The 18,008-nt window shown below is 44.6% G+C and overlaps 1 protein-coding gene across 1 annotated transcript in view; it reads left to right on the top strand.

Annotated features, from left to right (window-relative positions):
- The first annotated feature begins 261 nt into the window (after positions 1-261).
- The window catches only part of EFCAB1 (EF-hand calcium binding domain 1), a 72,220-nt gene continuing 54,473 nt past the window's right edge, over positions 262-18,008 (top strand). The window contains 2 exon segments of the mRNA XM_030200391.1: positions 262-376; positions 16,265-16,420. Of these exon segments, the coding sequence (XP_030056251.1) occupies positions 295-376; positions 16,265-16,420 (238 nt within the window). The 5' untranslated portion in view covers positions 262-294.

Here is an 18,008-nt window from a genome sequence, read left to right as displayed (position 1 = left end):
CAGGACTTAACAAAGATCTGGGTTTTCTAGCCCAATATAAACCAAAAAATTCTACTACTTTGTTTGTCACTCTCTTATCACCGTTGAAATTGTTGAAGCTGAGGTGAGCTCGATAGATCTTCAGTCTGTCGGGGAGAGATTCAGATTACCATCGAGCAGAACGGCTTCTGATAGGTGAACTGTTCCGTGACGTAGACAATCGCCGTGGTTACAGCTTGTTGTGATTGTGGGCGGGTCCCGAAGGGAAGGGGTAGGGCGAGGGCCCAGAGCGGAGCTGGATTCGGCGGTGCAGCCATGTCTCAGCCGCAAGCAATCCGCATGAGCAGAAAGACTCTGCAGAAGCTGACAGAGTCTATGCAGAGATCGGTCAGGCACTGTAAGTACAGGCTGCTGGGTTATCCGCTCTCGGATGGGGTTGGTCCACGGGTTATTATTATGAACTCCTTCCATTGATGTTGCTAGAGGAGTTGTCCGCTTACCCAGGTACACCAAACAGCCTAATTCAATCCAGGTTCCACTCAGTTGCTTGCGTACAGTTGCAGTTCTGCTTGTCCTATTGCCTTCTTTTAGACTGAATTACAACCGTACGCATGCCATAGAGTAACACTGAAATTGGATTACCCTTTCACTATGGAGGGAATGGCCCTATGTTTGCTCCAGTAGCTGTGCTCCCAGCTCTATAATCTTAAAGGATGGGCTGTCATTTGCAGTGATAGGTGGAATGTCAAGGACAAATCCCATGTCATTTAACAAAAAATGAACAACAAACACGAAAATCTGTGGAGGTGTTTTGATTTGTCTTTGCCGATAATAGTTCACAGTCTTTCAAAAAGTGTGTGCTGTATTTGCAGAATGAGGACATACTTTCTGAAAGAGTATGTAATGTTTTCGTCATAGTTTGCCATTGAACATGTTCATGGGCAAAGAGTGTGCACTCTTTTAGAAAGTATACCTGTTTTCTAAATAGGACACATTTTTAAAGAGTGTGCACTATTGACTTTGCTCCTGTGATGAAAAAATGGCCAAACATCAAAATGAACGTTTTCAAATGTTCAAGAGACAAAAGGTTTCAGGTTTTGCATCTCTAATAATTTCCTGGCAGTTTGGGGGTACACAGCAATTAAACATTAAAGTTTCAGGCCAGCAGTCTTGCTGTTCATTCAACTTGGGCTCTGGTGAAGCTGTTGTACACCAGTGTTCCTCCTCAGCTCTGGTACTTTCTCTGCTACATTTTTGGCATATAAAGATGCCTTTGCTGATCATGGCTGCCTGTGAGAAGGCCAGCAGCCATAGGGGGGTCTATTAATGATCCTCAACCCTTGTGGTGGTGTGTACTTAGTGCCAAGTGTGCCACCATATCACTCCACCTCAATTTAATCACTTCTTTGGCCCCCAGCTTCCATTCCTTTGGTCTTCCTATCAACCTCCCCATCTTTTTCCCTTCTGTCCTCACCACCCACCTGGTACAACACCCTCTTTTTTCAGACATTCATTTACCTCCTCTCCCCCATCCTATAGTTGGCAGATGCCCTAGTGTTTAACTACTTCTGTAGTCACCTCCTCCACAGTGCAATTAAAGCTGTTTGGGGCTGATGGGTCTTGCAAGAATAGTGGGTCTAAAGTCATAAGTCAAGGTTGCAGGGTGGGAGACTTAGGAGCAATGTCAGGAAATAAATTTTCACAAAAAGGGTGGTGGATGCCTGGATTGCCCTCCCTCAAGAAGATATGAAGACAGAAGTGACAATGGAATTCAAGAACGCATGGGATAAACAAAGAGGAACACTATATAGAAAAAACAAAATTTAAATGACCTCATAACTGGAATGAGCTTTGACAGCAGCTTCAGAGTTTGGGATATAAGACCAAGGCCAGGCAGACTTCTATGATCTGTGTCTGTCAATGGCAAAAACAGATCAGGATCGAGACTGGAGGGGGCTTCAATGGCAACTCCAGTAGTTGGGAAGTAGGACCGGTGCTGGGCAAACTTCTATGGATTGTGTCCCAAAATTGGCAGGGAAAGACTGAGATAAAGTGTACCAGTATTTAATTATAAAGTGGAACAAGTGCAGAGTGCTAGATTCAACTCTAGTCACCTTGGTGGGCAGACTAGATGGATTGAGCAGGTCTTTATCTGCTGACATTTACTATGTTACTATCTTAGGTCCCCATTTTCGTAGATGTGGAGGACTTTATGTTCCCCAAAGAAACAGACAACAAAGCTGAACAAATTTATGGAATGTCTCCAGAGTTGTCCAGATTGAATCCAATGTAATCCCCTGGAGCCTTAGGAAAGACTGGATGGTGATAGTAGCCAATAGAAGTTTTTCATGCTAGGGGTCCACTACTCCTCTGTTTTGCCCCTCAACCACCATATGTTGCTCTCACAAATGCCTAGCCACCCACATGGGGTTACCCCATGGCCACTTAGAGGGTCTATCCCCAGTACATCTCAGGACCCCCTGCACCTGCCGCTTGTGCTCTCCACTAGCACTCTCCTCCCACTGACTGGGTCACAACCGCCTCTGGGCGAGTCTCCCGCTCTCCAATTATTCCTAGTGATTTCTAGGTTACTGGGGCCACACTCCCAGTGGTTCCACAGTTCCCAGGAAGCACTCACAGACACCACCAGGATTCTTTATCAGTCCAGACAAACAGAACAAACAAACAAATGTTTATTCTCAGAGCTTGGAACAGTGGACAAAAAAATGTGCAAATAGCAAACAGTAACAAGTAACTGAAAAATGGATCAATTAGAAAACTAACTAAACATTTGCATACTGGCTAAACAGTACCTGGGAAGATCAGGACATATAATTCATCGAGCCTCAGCAAAGAGATCTGTCTTTTTCTTCCTTTCTAAGACTGAAGGCAAAATCAGAACACTGTAAATGAAATGAACTCCTGGGCCAATTGGAGCCCAGTCAACAAGATTTGAAAGTATACTGCTGCTTCTTGTCTTCTTGTGTTAAAGAAAAAGAACATTCAGTTCCCTGTAGCAGCTTTACAACAAAGAAACACCACCTGCTGGCCAAGTAAGAGACATACACTTCAGGGCATAATTAAAATAGTAAAATATCTAATGCATTTTACAGGCTTAAAACACACTGTTTCTTCATAGTTGCCCAGGCAGAAATTCTCTCCCATGTGTGTGGAGTCCTGCCTCAGCATTGATGTCAGTGGATTCACAGAGTTAGGCATTGACTGCTCTGCCATAGCTGTTTCAGGAAGAGATTTTCCAACCACATGACTCAGACTCAGGAAGGCTTTGCAATCCTAGAGGAAACTTGGGACCTCTTGGCTAAGCGATATTTCACCCTTCTATTCAGGGTTCCTCCCAGCCAGACAACAGCAGAAGTGCCCAACACAGGTAAGGGCTACACAAAAGCATTTATTTAGGTTTGCCATGGTACCTGGATCTTTGACTTTATGTGTGTGTGTGTGTGTGAGGGGGGGGGGGGGGGGGTTGTCTGTAAAGCTTCCCCTTGCACTTTAGAATTCTAACAAGCCAGGAAAAAAAAAGGTAAAAAGAAAATAATTACTTGAAAGAAATTGGAGCTCCTCAGCACACGTCCTAATCCATTGTTATCTTGCCCTTCCCCCTTTCAGATGTTATATGTCTGCTATTTTGTTAAATAAGCTTATTAGGCATAAAAGGCCCACATTTTGTTGAAGCATGTCATCTCTGGAGGCTTCCGTAGGTCCAGAGGTTTTGCTCGGAATATAAAATAGGCCAGTCCTATGGGGTATAAAATCTTGAAATAGCATTCTTGGACTTAGAGGACAGAGAGGCTATTACCGAACAAAACATAAAAGTTATTGTGTATAACATTTCAGCTTTGCCAAGCAACAGTGCACATGTATTATGTACTAGACTTCTACAAATCTAAATTTTGTAACCGCCTTTTTAGCATTATGTAAGCCACATTGAACCTGCCATATGGTGGGATACAAATGCAATAAATGAATACATAATCAAATGCTGGAGCCAAAGCAATCACAATCCTGAGTCAGGATCCTAAGGACAGGAGTCAACATTTCAGAACAATCAGGGGGGGGGGGGGGGGGGGGGGGGGGAAGAGTGCCAAACACAATACAAATTATCCCTCCCTGGACACAATGAAGGAGCATGTTCAGTAATGAGGAGTGCTGTGGATGATCATGATTCAAAATAGTATTTTTAAAAATCAATTAATTTACAGGTAAACTAGCTGAGGAATTACAGTTGTCTTGCTAATCTGATCACACTAAGATAAAAATATATATATATTCAGCTAGGCTTATTATACTGATGTCTTTGTGCATTGTGGTGCATCTCTGCCCTTATGACTTGAAAACAGCTAGAGATAGGTGAATGACATTTTGTGGTCATAGAGGTATTTGGAGGCGGATCTGACTTTTGCAGGTAGGCTTGAGAAAAAGTAGTTGGGGAACTTAGCAGCAAAGACATGAATGTGTAGGCCAATGAATACGTTATGTGGCAGTAAAAGGGGAAGGGATATGAAGAGAGAATTTGGCTAACCTGGTGCCTCAATGTAGGTGCCTATAATGCAGGCACCTAATTTAGGGAAGACACAATATGGAAACATTCAATTCAAACCAGTTTTCAATTGGCTGGGATCTGTGTCATAACAATGATATGCCAGTACAGTTAGGGGTCACCCTTGCCCTTTTCAGAGGATCAGATTTTGTCATCTTGTTTCTTCCATTTTGCCCAATGGCCAAGGCAAACCAACAGTGTGATTCACATGTTGGGATGCCAGCTCCAAGAAACCCTTCAAATTTCATTTTCATTATACAGAACATAAGAGAGTCATTTTCTAAAAGGCCAGCTAACTTGTGTGGCAGATAAGTACAGAAGTTATTTCTAAGTGCAAAATTACCCTCCTCTGAAATCTCCCTCACAATGTTACATCTGCTCTGATGCACACTTAATGGTTAGTGCAGTGGGCTTTGATCGTGGCAATCTGGGTTCAATTCCCACTTCAGTGCCTTGTGACTTTGGGCAAGTCACTTAACCCTCCATTTCCCTCTAGAGACAGAGAAAATACCTGCATATAATGTGTACAGTACTGCATATAGCTAGTAGCACTATAGAAATGATTAGTAGTTAGTATTAGTAGTAATATAATTGGGCATCTGGTAGAAGCCTATTCTATAAAGGGTATGGCATTTGATATACCACCTTTCTGTGGTACAACCAATGCAGTTTATATATTACATACAGATACTTTTCTCTGTCCCTTGTCAGCTCACAGTCTTAAGTTTTTGGTATACCCAGGGCAGTGAAGGGTTGAGTAACTTGCCCAGGATCACAAGCTTGCCCAGTGGAAATCAAATTCAGTTCCTCTGGTTCTCAACCCACTGCACTAACCATTAGGCTACTTTTTCTCTTCATGGGCATCTGCTTTCCTTTATAACATACCAGTGTAATTGTGAAAATATGTGCCTGTAAGTTAGCCACAAACACTTAGGCCAGCTGTAGAGGTGGTGTAAATGGTTATGCCTAAATGCTAGAGATACTTACATAACTTATAGTATTCTGTAAATTATCCCCCTAATTCTATATATAAAGCTCAAAATTGTGCACAAATTTGGGCATGCACCCAAATTGTACACTCAGTTTAACTGCTTAAGCTAATTAGTGCCAATAATTGGGCGCTAACAATCAATTATTGGTGCTAATTGGCAATAATTGGAATTTCTCTGAGGACAATCAGGCCATAGTTCTCACAATTGGATAATGCAGTCCTGCGTTGCCTGGTCTGGAGCTTCTGATAAGCTTTAACAGAGCTTTTGTGGAGCTCACGGCACACTCCACCGCATATGCATGAGTGCCTTTCCGCCCACAGTTCTTTTTTATTGTGGTGGGGCATGGCTGCATTTTGTAGCTGCTCTTCACAGCATGGTATGGAAAGAGCTTTTTTTGTGCTTTTCAGTGTTTTTCGTTGTGATTTTTGTGAGCCCATGTTCGGGATTCCTTTCTCCTTCTTGCCTTATTGTTTTAGTTTCTTTTTTTTCCAATTTTTTCTTTTATTTTCTGCATCACTAGGCTGCGTTTAGACCTTGACTTCAGCCAGGTTTTTTCTGTTCTTTTTTTCTCTGGTGCCTTGCCCCTATTTCTGACACCATCACTTCGTTTGATTTGGCTGCGAAAGTTTTTCTGTCCATGTCCACTCAAGTTCCCAGTGGTTCAAGCGCTGTACTTGGTGTAATTCTTGGTGTGTTTAGGGCCTGACCAAAGCCCTGCTAACTGTGTCCTCTGGTCTTTGGATGAAGAAACGGACCCAGATTGCCAGAAAGCTTAAAACTGAGAGGATGTTTGGAGTCAGGTCTGATTCCTCAGCGTCGGTATCAACGTCGAGTACTGCACCGGGAGTGTCGGTACATATGGCTGCTGCTAGGCCTGTAGACACTAGGAGCAGTGGTGCATTGAGTGGGTCTCCACCTGTCTCAATGCTGACTGTTGCGCAGGGCCTCCAGGACAGTCCAGCATCGGACCCAGTCCCGAGGCGACGTGAGGATTTGATGTCATCCTTGTCGGCACTGAGGAGCCTCAATATCAAATTTCGGGAAAGGCCAAGAAGCATCGGCATCGATCGTCCTCGATGCATGGTGCCAGGAGCTCCAGGACATCGAGAGATTTGGCACTTGAGAAGTGTCAGTGCCAGGAGTACCGCTCCCCCTCCATTCAGGAGGTACTGGTGCATCGGTCTCCCAGCAGCCAGGACCCAGCTTCCATCTCAGCCCCGATGGTTTTGCAGCCTGTCTCTGAGTCGGCACCCCAGTCTTTCCTGTTGTTGGCTCTCAACGAGTGTATCTGGGCCTTGCTCCGTGAGCTGCTGGATGGTTTCTTGCAACAGTGTGTATTGGCATCGGGGGTGCTTACACCTACCCTGCCTCCTGTTGAGGTCCCGCATGGCCCTCAGTACAGTGCGGCACCGGTATCAACTGCCACTCAAGTCGGCACTCCCTCAGCATCAGTGAAGGAAGCTACGCTGGAGTTGAGGTGGGAGACAACTGCTTGATGCTCTTCTCGAGGACATGGTTCCTCTAAGTCAGGGCAGGCTTGGTCTCAGCCTTCCCATGTGGAGGTTTTGTCTGACACCGATGAGGAGCACTCATGGAAGTTGGTGGAGGATCCACGGTACTTTTTCAGAGAATGATCCTATGGCATCCCCTTTGAACCCTCCCCTCCACTTGAAAGAAGAAAATCCCCTCTGGAGAGTCTTTCTTTTCCCTCTTTTGTGAAGTAAATGGCTAAGGCCATTCCTTTTTCTTTAGAGGTGGAGGACAAGCTCAGGGCCAAGGTGCTTGAGGTCCGGGGCTACGATTGTCCTCCTAGGGAGGCTGTGACGGTCCCTCTCCACAAGGTACTCCAGGAAGTTCTCGTTTGGAATTGGGAGTCCCTGGTCCTGGTAATGCCCATGAACATCGACATGTACTGGATCCACAGCACATCTGGATTTCATAAGCTCCAGTTGCCTAATCATTCCATGGTGGTGGAATCTGCCCTCAAAAGAATCAGGATTTTTAGAGACTAAGCTTTGGCGCCCCCAGGCAGAGGAGCTAGGACCGTGGACTGTTTTGGGAGGGAGATGTTCCAGGCCTTTATGCTCATATCACGCATTCAGTCATACCAGCTGTTCATGAGCATCTACTTGCGAAACTTGGTGCGCAAGATGCTGGACTTGGCGGTCTCTCTCCCACTGGAGCAGGCCGAGTCACTGCACAAGTTGGCCAAGTAGAAGGTGTGTCGTAAGTTCTTGGCCGGGGCGTGTATGACGCTTTTGATGTAGCATCCAGGATCTGTGCTCAGAATATAGCAATGTGCAGATTCTCATGGCTTCGTGTTTCTGACTTGGAGCTGGTGGTTCAGCAGAAGTGGTGGATGCCCCATGCTGGGGAGATAATGTTTTAGGAGAGAAGGTTGAGGTGTTTAATTAAACAACTCTATAATACTAAGATGCAGACAGTAGTCCAGCAGCGAGAGGGGTGCTATCCAGTCTTTTGCATCGAGTGTCACATGTATGATTATTTCCCAGTTGGTGAGAGGACATATGAGTGCTCGATGCAAAGAGCTCCTAGCTCTCAGAGAACGAGTCCATTCTCTTGAGGCTAGAGTAACAGACTTGGAGGAGCTGAGGGAGACAGAGAGGTATATAGAGGAGGCATACAGGGATGTTGTAGAGAAGTCCTACCTCCAATCTGGCAGCCCCTGTACTGCCTTGAAGGAGGGAGGCCTTCTAAAATGACAGCATCACCCTGGTGCAGCTGGAAGTAATCCTGTAGCCAGGACCAGCACCCTAGGGGATGCAATATCCTCTCGCACTGAGGATGTATCTCCAGGAGCTTCTGCCCAGAAGGGAAGGGTTAGGACAGCTGTTGTAGTTGGTGATTCGATTATTAGGCATGTAGATAGCTGGGTGAGTGGTGGACATGAGGATTGCCTGGTCATTTGCCTGCCTGGTGCGAAGGCGGCGGACCTCGCGCGTCACCTAGATAGGATTTTAGATAGTGCTGAGGAGGAACTGGCTGTCTTGGTACACGTGGGTACCAATGACTTAGGAAAATGTGGGAGAGAGGTTGTGGAAGCCAAATTTAGGCTCTTAGGTAGAAAGCTCAAATCCTGAACCTCTAGGGTAGCATTTTCCAAAGTGCCACTCATTCCATGCGCAGGGCCCAAGAGACAGGCAGAGCTCCGGAGTCTCAATGCTTGGATGAGGTGATGGTGCAGGGAGGAGGGTTTTAGATTTGTTAGGATCTGGGCAACATTCTGGGGAAGGGGGAGCCTATTCCGAAAGGATGGGCTCCACCTTAACCAGGGTTGGACCAGGCTGCTGACGTCGGCATTTAAAAAGGAGATAGAGCAGCTTTTAAACTAGAAATGGGGGGAAGGCCGACAGTCGCTCAAAGGCGCATGGTTCGGGATAAGATATCTTGCAAAGATACCTCACAAACAGGGAAGATAGGGTTTCTGGATAGTGAGGTTGCACAACAGACCATGATAGGCCAGGTGCCCTTAAATACAATTAAAGATCAGACAAAAGATGGCAAACCAGTAGTATCCAGTACTAAGCATCATGCAAATAGGAATAACAAACATACTCTGAAATGTCTATATGTAAATGCTAGGAGTCTAAGAAATAAAATGGGAGAGTTGGAATATATTGCACTAAATGAAAAATTGGATATGATAGGCATTTCTGAGACCTGGTGGAAGGAGGATAACCAGTGGGACACTGTCAAACCGGGGTACAAAGTATATCGTAGTGATAGGGTGGACCGGACTTGTGGGTAGCATTGTATATTAACAAGAGCCTTGACTCAGATAGATTACAAATTCAACAGGACACAAATCACACCTTTGAATCATTGTAGGTTGAAATTCCATGTATAAAAGGGAAAAGGACGGTGATAGGAGTGTACTGCCGTCCGCCTCGCCAGGATGAGCAGGTAGACGCAGAAATGATAAAAGAAATCAGAGACGCAAACAAAATGGGCAATTTGATAATAATGGGTTTTAGATTTGTAAGGAACTGGGCAACGTTCTGGGGAAGGGGGAGCTTATTCCAGAAGGGTGGGCTCAATCTTAATCAGGGTGGAACCAGGCTGCTGGCATCGGCATTTAAAAAGGAGATAGAGCAGCTTTTAAACTAGAAATGTAGGGAAGGCCAACAGTCTCTCAAAAGCGCATGGTTCGGGATAAGGTATCTTTCAAAGATATCACCAAAACAGGGAAGATAGGGTATCCTGATAGTGAGGTTGCAAAAAGACCGTAGTAGATCAGATGTCCTTAAATATAAATAAAAATCAGACAAAAGATTGCAAATTAACACTGTCAACTACTGAGCAAGATGTAAATAGGAACAACAAACATAGTTTGAAATGTCTATATGCGAATGTCAGAAGCCTAAGAAATAAGATGGGAGAGTTAGAATATATTGCACTGAAGAAAAATTAGGTATAATAGGCATTTCTGAGACCTGGTGGAAGGAGGACAACCAATGGGACACTGTCATACCAGGGTACAAATTATATTGTATAGTGATAGGGTGGATCGAAGTGGAGGAGGGCCACGATTGCATGTTAAGGAGGGCCTTGAATCAAAAAGATTGAAAATTCTGCAGGAAATAAAACACATCTTCGCAGTGCTTTTTTTGTAGAAAAAAAGGTGCCGGTACTCATTGTGGGCGGGGTCACCACATATGACTCCACCCCTATTATAGCCATACCCACATTAGCCACACCCCTTATACCAGCCATGGCGCATATAAACAGACATCATTGAAAATATTATACTAGTATAGGAGAAAAAAATAACGTGATTTTTTTTTCATTATAAATAATTTCTGTAAGCTGTTATAGCTCCAGTATACCCAGTGCGAAATAAGACAGCAGATGTAAATTCTCAAATTGGACATATTCCAGACACTAAAATGAAAATAAAATAATTTTTTTCTACCTTTGTTGTCTGGTGACTTTGTTTTTCTGATCATGCTGGCCCAGTATCTGATTCTGCTGCTATCTGTCCTCTTAACTCTGTTTACAGGGCTTCCTTTCCATTTATTTCTTTACTTTCCGCCTTTTCTTCATTTCTTGCCCTATATCTGTAAGTAAAAGCTGGGTCCTCCGCAAACTTGACTGTCCAGTGGATCCAGCTTCTGCCTATTTTCTTCATCCATGTGCAGTTTTTCTCCTCTCTTCCTTTTCCCTCATCTCATCTCCTTCCTCACTCTTCCCTCCCCTCCATCCACGTCCAGCATTTCTTCTCTCTCCCTTCTCTCCTCCATCCACCCATGTCCAGCAGCCCTCTTCCCCCTGCCCTCCCCTCCATCCACCCATGTCCAGCAGCCCTCCCCTCCTCTCCCCTGCCCTCCCCTCCATCCACCCATGTCCAGCAGCCCTCCTCTCCCCCCGTCCTCCCCTCCATCCACCCATGTCCAGCGACTCTCTTCTCTCCCCTGCCCCCCTCCAGCCCCCCATGTCCAGTGACTCTCCTCTCTCCCCTGCCCCCCCTCCAGGCCCTCTACCCAGCGATTCTCCTCGTTCCCCTGCCCCCCCCTCCTCCAGCCACCCAAGTTGTCCAGTGGATTCTTCTGGGCAGGCAGGAAAGATCCCCAGTCTTTCCTGCCCGCTGCTGGCGCTGACTTTCCCATGGCGCTACTGCATTGCTCTTCAAAATGGCTGCCGAGACTTACAAGGGCGGCCTCCAAGACTTCAGCAGAAGTCTCACAAGGCCACCGCTGGAAGTCTCGGCGGCCATTTTTAAAGAGCGATGCAGTAGCGCCGTGGGAGAGTCAGCGCCGGCAGCGGGCAGGAAAGACTGGAGATATTTCCTGCCTGCCCGAAGAATCCACTGGACAACCTGAGTGGCTGGAGGAGGGGGAGCAGGGGAGCGAGGAGAATCGCTGGGTAGGGGGGCTGGAGGGGGCTCCAGCACACCACCGGACCTCACAAAAAAGGTGCCGGTATGCTGTGCCGGTGTGTACCGGCACAAAAAAAAGCACAGCTTCGAATCCCTATGGATTGAAATTCCATGTGTAAAGGGGAAAAGGATAGTGATAGGAGTGTACTACCGTCTGTCTGGCCAGGATGAAGAGAGAGATGTAGAAATGTTTTCAGAAATTAGGGAGTCTAACAAACTGGGCAGAACAATAATAATGGGTGATTTCAATTACCCTGATATTGACTGGATAAATGTAACATCAGGGCATGCTAGGGAGGTAAAATTCCTTGACGAAATCAAGGACTACTTTATGGAACAGCTGGTACAGGAGCCAACAAGAGAAGGAAAAATTCTAGACCTAGTCCTAACGCATGATCTGGTGCATGAGCTAATGGTGCTGGGGCCGCTTGATAACAGTGATCATAATATGATCAGATTTGATATCGGCTTTGGAGTAAGTACACATAGGAAATCCAATACGTTAGCATTTAACTTTCAAAAAGGTGGCTATGATAAAATGAGAAGAACAGTGAGAAAAAAAACTTAGAGGAGCAGCTGTGAAAGTAAAAAATGTACATCAGGCATGTATGCCGTTCAAAAATACTATCCTGGAAGCCCAGGCCAAATATATTCCATGTATTAAAAAAGGAGGAGTGAAGATCAAACGATAGCCAGCATGGTTAAAAAATTAGGTGAAGGAAACTATTAGAGCTAAAAGAAAATTCTTCAGAACATGGAAGAAGGATCCAACACATAAAACTTGAATGCAGATTTGAAACAAATAAAAAGAAACCAATTTCAGATGAAAGATAAACTTCCATTAATAAGCAATAAATCAACTATTTAGTCTACAAAATTATAATTTGGGAGCCAAGAAATAGAGTGGAAGAGTGGCCTAGTGGTTAGGGTGGTAGACCTTGGTCCTGGGGAACTGAGGAACTGAGTTTGATTCCCACTTCAGGCACAGGCAGCTCCTTGTGACTCTGGGCAAGTCACGTAACCCTCCATTGCCCCATGTAAGCCACATTGAGCCTGCCATGAGTGGGAAAGCACGGGGTACAAATGTAACAAAAAAAAATCAAACTTAAAAATAAAAGGAAAAAGTGGATAACATGAGTAGCAGCAAAGATGTGCAGTACCTACAGCCAGAACGTGCTAACCTGTAGAAGGTTCTTGAAGCAACACAATAACTCTAGCATCAGGCTCCCTAGCTACAATGAAATCAATGAGTTGTTCAGGCTCAGAAAACATAACATTTTTGCCATTTAAGAAGTACACAGGCGTTGACACCTTACATTTACCCATACAAAACAAAATATTATTCAAAATTAGTACCTCGCTCTTTGGTGCACCACCACAGGAGTTTCACGCTTTTATGGAGTAACAGAAGACCCCAATGACACCAGAAGTGTGGCCAGACAGTGGCAGATGGAATTCAGGTCTCCACACCACAATGGGGCTTGATTCAGCCCCTGCCAATGTTGTTGCAGGGGTAAGGCTCACACCTGTACCTCGGTGTTCCAGGTATAAGCAGTCTCCACGTGTCTATCCTTGATTCTTGGTTTTCTGAATTGGGGTGGGGAAAAATGTCTCAATTAGATTACTAATATATATGCAGGATGCTAAATTTATAAGTCGTCTGCAGACCCTGCAAAATACAATACCTTGTTTAATATGTAATGCCTGGAGGTTTGATCAAGTAACTGTTCTCTTGCAGAAACTACACTGGTTACCAGTAGAGGCATGAGTGACCTTAAGATTGTGTATTTTGATATTTTTAATTTTTTATGGCTTAGCCCCGTTATGCATGTTTAAACTGATGGTTTGGTTTGCTTCATCTAGAAAGCTGTCATGGAGATTGCTTAGTTGTTCATTTCCCTTCTGCAAAAAAGTATAAAATATAAACAGATTTTTACTGCTATTTTTGCTTATCAAGCTGCAAAAAAAGTGGACTAATGTAGCATTAAGTATCAGATCTGATCCCAATTATTTGTTTTCTTTGACAGCTAAACATTTTTTATTCCCTAACTCTTAATTTATTCAACCTGACCCATTTACTCATCTATTCTGTTAGAGGTTAAATATTGGTATACTGTTTAGATTCTATTTTAATTTCACTAAAATTGTGACATCCCAGATAATGATTGGTTTTCTTTTTGTTACCCACAATCAAGTAGGCTTATGATAATTGCAGTACATAAGCAGACATGCCAAATTACACGCAGTAGGCGTGCGACACACACATCTGTCTCCCTTCTCCAGCTCACATACCAACATTGGCTCCTCGTCCTTGCGAGTATGGCATCTCTCACTCACTTCTTTCTATCCCCCTCCCTCCTTGATTTGGCATCTCTCACTCACTTCATCCCTCCCCCTTCTCTGGGGTCCTTTAAACTTGGCCTCAGTCGCTGCTTGTGTTAGCAATGGCAGCAGCAGCACTGACAACCAGCTGTCTGTGGGCAGTCCGCGGAGCCTTCCTCTGCTAGTCCCCATCTCCATGTTTTCAGAGAGGTAGAGAGAGAGAGAGAGAGAGAGAGAGAGCCCCACGGACTGCCCAAAGGCAGCCTGTTTTCAGTGCTGCTGCTGCTGTTGCTGCCTGTGTTGGCAATTGAGGGCAAGTTTAAAGGACTCTGGAGGAAGGGAGAGGGGTTTGGAGTAACATATAGTAACATAGTAGATGACGGCAGAAAAAGACCTGCACGGTCTATCCAGTCTGCCCAACAAGATAAATTCATACGTGCTACTTTTTATTTGTACCTGTCCTCTTCAGGGCACAGACCGTATAAGTCTGGCCAGCACTATCCCCACCTCCCAACCACCAGCCCCGCCTCCCAACCACCAGCTCTGGCACAGACCGTATAAGTCTGCCCTGCACTATCCCCGCCTCCCAACTACCAGTCCCGCCTCCCAACCACCAGCTCTGGCACAGACCATATAAGTCTGCCCAGCACTATCCCCGCCTCCCAACCACTAGCCCCGCCTCCCACCACCGGCTCTGCCGCCTAAACTCGGCTAAGCTCCCAAGGATACATTCCTTCTGAACAAGATTCCTTTATGTTTATCCCACGCATGTTTGAATTCTGTTACCGTTTTCATTTCCACCACCTCCCGCGGGAGGGCATTCCAAGTATCCACCACTCTCTCCATGAAAAAGTACTTCCTGACATTTTTCCTGAGTCTGCCCCCCTTCAATCTCATTTCATGTCCTCTCATTCTACCGCCTTCGCATCTCCGGAAAAGATTAGTTTGCGGATTAATACCTTTCAAATATTTGAATGTCTGTATCATATCACCCCTGTTTCTCCTTTCCTTCAGAGTATACATGTTCAGGTCCGCAAGTCTCCCCTCACGTCTTGTAACGCAAATCCCATACCATTCTTGTAGCTTTCCTTTGCACCACTTCAATTCTTTTTACATCCTTCGCAAGATACGGCTTCCAAAACTGAACACAATACTCCAGGTGGGGCCTCACCAATGACTTGTACAGGGGCATCAACACCTCCTTTCTTCTGCTGGTCACACCTCTCTCTGTACAGCCTAGCAACCTTCTCGCTACGGCCACTGCCTTGTCACACTGTTTCGTTGCCTTCAGATCCTCAGATACTATCACCCCAGGATCCCTCTCCCCATCCATACCTATCAGACTCTCACCGCTTAACACATACGTCTCCCATGGATTTCTCTTCCCTAAGTGCATCACTTTGCATTTTTTTCGCATTGAATTTTAATTGCCAAACCTTAGACCATTCTTCAAGCTTCCGCTGATCCTTTTTCATGTTTTCCACTCCCTCCCAGGTGCCCACTCTGTTACAAATCTTAGTATCGTCCACAAATAGGCAAACTGAGGGGGAGGGGATGGAGAAAAGGGAGAAAAACACCATAAATGGTATTGCTGATGCAGATGGTAGTGGAGGGTGACCACTGCCATTGGTGACCTCCTAAACTACCACTGCAGGCCCCCGGGTAGGTCAGAGGGGTAGGGGGAAGGTTGGGATCTGGGGGGTGAGTTACTTTTTCTGACAGAGGGGTGGGGATGTTGTGTCAGGGGAGTTTGGGGTTGTGATTGGGGGGAGTGTCAGGAGGTTGTGAGATTGTTACTGAGGTGATCAGGAGGGGATCGGATTGTGGTGGGGACCCAAGGATATGGGGAAGAGATGCATTGCTGTGACAGTTCTTTTTTTATTTATTTATGTTCAGTTGGCCCACACCATATGCGTTTACCACACAAGTATTTTACTTCCTGCACATTAATATTTGCTGTTAATGTGAATTAAGTGCAAAATTTACCACACTATAGTCCCTTTATCTCTTGCTAATCCTATTCTGTGGAATCAGGAAGTGATTAAGGGCCCGGTGCTAGCGTTTTTAGCGTGTGTTAAAATTAGCGTACACTAAACGCTAACAATGTCCATATATTCCTGTGGGCGTCTCTAGCATTAGCATGTGCTAAAAACACTAATGTGCCTATTGCATGGCTTAGTAAACAGGGCCCTTAGAGATGTACTTGATTTTTGGAAGAAAGTAAACACCCATTAATTTAATCAAGCCTTTTCAGGATTATTTTAATCCTTACTGTATTATATATTGGCTTTTTATGGTTGTCTGCTATTTTGTTCTGTTTTGAGTATTTCAGATGTCGATATTTGTTCCACTTTGTTGTATACAAATATTTTTAAATAAATACATTTAGGATATACATCTTTGTATGTGAGAAACTGCTCTCTGGGCTGTTCTGTGATCTCTAGTTATAATTTAAGTGCTAACCTAAGGATAATATTTTAAGACTAAGTTCAGTTTGATCTTTCTTTATTTTTACAGTTACTAAAAGTGAAATGGAAGCTCTGATCAGGTTTTTTTATATATTAATGGGAGAGCCAAGTGAAAGGCCTTCTAGGAATGGTGTGGATCGGAACAAGTTTAGAAATATGCTGCATAACACATTTGAAATGACGGATGACATGATTATGGACAGAGGTAAGCCTAACAGAGATAACAAATCAGGGCATGTGTAGCCAGGTGAGCATACATAAAATTCTTCTAGCTGCATTAAGGCCTCAAACCGTGCCGTAAGCTTGGTCTAGAAAGTGTTGATGGTGAAGGCTTAACACCTGCTGCAGTGAATAAAGCCTTCCCAGACTGCTGGGCCCTGAATAGGGTGAAATTTTACTCTACTGTGTTTCGGGCTTTTTTTTTTTTTTTTTTACTTTTCTCCTACTGATCCCAAAGGAATTAACTGCCTCTTTCTCTGTGTCAGTCAGATGGAAAGTGCATGCTAAACCCATGACATAAAGATGCACTTATACTACTAATCATTTCTATAGTGCTACTAGTACGCAACACTGTACACATTATCTCTCTGATTCTATAAAAGTCACCAAAAATTGTACACACAAATTTAGGCTTCCCCCTGATTTGTGTGCACAATTTACTTTTAAACAATTTAATTGGTGAGACAACAGGCAAACACGGATACAATCTAGATCAATATAGGAGGACATCAAAAACACAACGAAAAAGGGGGGCAAAGTCCACCAAAATTATTAAGTGATTACAAACCACATATGTCGTTCCTTTTCTATTTAAGTCCCCCACCCGCCCCACCACCCTTCCCAAACCCAAACCAAAGCAGCAAAATCACTACAGCCTGCTTTCTTATGGCTTCCAGTGATTTAATTAAAGGGATTATATGTGCGCAATTTAATAGAATAACGAGCCAATTAGTGCCAATGATTGGAATTTTAACAAGCAATTATTGGCACTAGTTAGATTTAATTGGAACTAATGTGCCTAAAATTTACACGCGGTCCAAAAACAGGGGCATGGAAATGGGAGGGGCATGGTTTTGAGTTACGCATGTAATTATAGAATATGGGCGCTTTGTGCATAAATTTAGACATGGGCATTTGTACCACATTTCGTGGTGCAAATAGCAGCACCTAAATTTACATGTGACTTCTCCTCTTATGTGTTATTCTATAAACTGTGCCAAACTTTATGCACGGCTTATAGAATACTAAAGCATTTTTTTCAGCGTCAATTTTTTTTTTTTAGGCACCATTTATAGAATCTAGCCCTATATGCAGGTACCTTCTCTGCCCCTAGAGGGATCACCATCTAAGAGCCCTGTTTACTAACCCACGGTAGAGGCACGCTAGCATTTTTAGCGCACGCTAAAAATGATTACGTGCTAACACTAGAGATGTCTCTAGTGTTTAGTGTGTACTAAAAACGCTACTGCGCCTTACCAAACAGGGCCCTAAGTTTTTGTTCTTGGGGTAATGGAAGGTTTAATGACTTGCTCAAGGTCACAAGCAGCTGCAGTGGGAATTGAACCTACGTTGCTAGGATCAAATCCTGCTGCACTAACCATTTGGCTACCCCTTTACTTTTTATGCAAGATTAGATGTTTTAGGAATAGGAGTGGGTGTGGGTGGAATGTATCAGTCAGGGGCGTATCTGCGTGGGGCCACAGGGGCCTGGGCCCCCGCAGATTTCGCCCTGGACTCCCCTACCGCCGTTAACCCTCCCCCGCCTACCGCCAACCCTTTCCCCGCCTACCGCC

This window comes from Microcaecilia unicolor, chromosome 1 (genome assembly GCF_901765095.1).
Source record: "Microcaecilia unicolor chromosome 1, aMicUni1.1, whole genome shotgun sequence".
Lineage (NCBI taxonomy): Eukaryota > Metazoa > Chordata > Amphibia > Gymnophiona > Siphonopidae > Microcaecilia > Microcaecilia unicolor.
Note: the sequence above shows the minus strand (reverse complement) of the source record. Positions and strands in the feature narration are given on the sequence as shown.